The following is a 2,698-nucleotide window of genomic DNA, read 5'->3' as shown; positions in this document are numbered from 1 at the left end:
TTATTCAATAAAATGTATAAATACTTATTCCACTAGAAATTACAATTAATGCACATTAAGAGAAGTACACATACAAATAATTCTAATATGTAATATATTAATAGAGTAATATTTTACTTCTATAAATTAGTATATCTCATATTAATATTTTTTTAATAATTAGTTTAATTTGCTTGTAACATATCTTACTTATTTTTTTTATTTTCTTTTTAAAAATTAAAAACTGTTCTTTTTTTCCTTTTATTTTTATTAATAGTACAACGCATTTTTAATCTTAAGCATAATTAACGAAGATTTATCATAAGCATATATTTATATATATCAAAGAATATATATTTATAAATATATAATATACGAATGAAAAATTGGCTTTTATTTTCCATATAGAGTTAATTTTACACTAACAAAAATGGTATTTTTTTTTATTTTGCTCATCCCAAAATAAAATGGAAAATTTGACTGAACAAGAATTGGTACCCTTTTACATTCGATAAATAAAATTGTTAATAATTTATTTTACTCAAATTCAATATAAATTAACTCCTTAAAATTAAATATAAGTAATATAATTCATTTTTTCTTCTTAATGTTCAGAATCAAATTTTAGAAGGATCTCCATCAAGCAATATATATAATGAATTAAATAAACAAGCAAATAAAAGCTCGTATGACGACTACTGTAAATCTTTCAAGAAAATAAATAATAATGGTAAAGAAGGGAGTTATGATCTTTGTATTCAAATTGCCAGAAATGCAGAGAATTTATCAAGAAGGAAAAATGAAAGAAAATATATATATAATTGTTTACATTATACCTATTGGTTATATTACAAAATAAAGACAATTTTTGAAAGTAAGTTGAAAAATGATGAATATAAATCTCATATTGAAACATTTTTAAAAGCGAAAAATAGTATAAATACAGCTTATTATGTATATAGCTGTCAAGATGACCTTCAAGGTGACATTTTACAAGAATTAAATAAGAAGGTGGAAGAAAAATATTTGTTTGATTACTTTGAAAATTATGATACTATTAAAACTCACACATCTTGTCAACGCGTTACATTTGATAAATACAAGAAATATCTTTCTTACATTAGTACACTATATGAGATGCATAAAAATAATAATGAATGCTGTAAAGATCCATTTTGGTCCTATTGTTTAGACTACTTTAAATGTAACAGTGAGTTTGATCCTAAAGCACTACTGAAGTCATTAGAGGATAAGGGAAATAAAAAATGCGATATCTTAAAACAGTTAGAGAAACCTTCAACATCTGTTAGTCCAAATATGTCTTTTGGTTCCCAAAAAGACTTTATAGATTCAAATTATTTTTTTAGGTGTACATATATTAGAGGTGACAATCCTGAAATTACCAAACTTGAAGGAGGAAAACTTAAATGTGACGTGCTTCCAGCATCCCAGAAATCTCTTAGTATGGAATATACCCCGTTTGCTCAACCTCCACCCAACCATGTTACTTTTACTACAGGTGGAAAAACAAGAACTTTAGAGGATACCAAATTACAAAGTCAAGACCTAGGATCAAGCGAAAACTCAGAACAACAAAGTCATTCACCCTCGGCAAAGATATTAACTCTAAAAGTACCTCAATCAATCAGAGGAAAAGCAGATTGTCCAATACCAGGATTTGTAAAAGATGTATTAGGAAAATGCAGGGAACCAAGTGTACGAGAAACAGGAACTATTGGATTAAAGCTGAATACATATCACCCCGAAAAAACGAGAGCTTATATCTCATTCGACAATAATAGTATTTATTCTAGTATATTCAAAAATAATGTATTCCGTGTTGGTATCGCATTTACGTTGATAGTGGGAATATTTTCCATTATTTTCATTTATTATAAAGTAAATTTGAATTCCCAGCAAAATTTTAAATGTTTTTATTTACTATTTTTAATATGCACAAAATTTTACAATTATAAAATAAATAAATTATGTATGTTTTTTTTTATTCAATTTTATATTAGTTTACTCCCTTTGGAAGAAGTTTTCATAAAAAGGTATCAAGGAAAAAAAGAATTAATGATTATTATGATGATCCGCATATGCGGCATTTTATAATCCGTGCTCCAAAATCGGTTAAAAGGAAAGTCGGAGATAAGGGATTACGTTTTTCGTATTATTCTAGGTGAAACTATATTTTTATATTTTAAATAAAAGGTAAAATGATTTAGTAAAATCATATTTATATTCTCATATGAGGAGATCATGCAGGTACTTATATTTAGTAGAAGGAAAAATATAAAAAAAAGAATGGAATTCAAATAATACAAAAAATAAATATATAGTGTTCACAATCTATAAATGAAAAATTAAACGTGTATAGTAATTATTTATAACTATGTAGAAAAGATTCCACATTAAAAAATAGGTAAGCACAGAAAATTTGTGTAATTTTACATATAATATGAAAGAACTAAAGATATATGTTATCTATTATCATTAACAAATATACAGAAAATAGGAATCATCTCGTATGTATACAAAAATAAAGAAAAAAATATAAATCAAAATATAGAAAATAATGAATAAATGTTAGTAAATTTTGAAAAGCTAAAATTTTTTAATATTTATATTCATTAATACAACTATTATGACACTAAATGCAACTATACGAAGATTTCCTTATAATAATAAAACAGAAAATTAAAAAAAAAAATGATTT

General features: G+C 24.4%; 1 protein-coding gene across 1 annotated transcript; it reads left to right on the top strand.

Moving 5' to 3' along the window:
- Positions 1-446: 446 nt before the first annotated feature.
- Positions 447-2,165, top strand: MKS88_002598 (uncharacterized protein; the record flags this gene model as incomplete). The annotated part of the gene is made up of 3 exons (XM_067215619.1): positions 447-473; positions 595-1,878; positions 2,001-2,165. 3 exons carry the CDS (start codon positions 447-449, stop codon positions 2,163-2,165), a joined length of 1,476 nt encoding a protein of 491 aa, XP_067074028.1.
- Positions 2,166-2,698: the final 533 nt, after the last annotated feature.

This window comes from Plasmodium brasilianum, chromosome 8 (assembly GCF_023973825.1).
Source record: "Plasmodium brasilianum strain Bolivian I chromosome 8, whole genome shotgun sequence".
NCBI lineage: Eukaryota > Apicomplexa > Aconoidasida > Haemosporida > Plasmodiidae > Plasmodium > Plasmodium brasilianum.
Note: the sequence above shows the minus strand (reverse complement) of the source record. Positions and strands in the feature narration are given on the sequence as shown.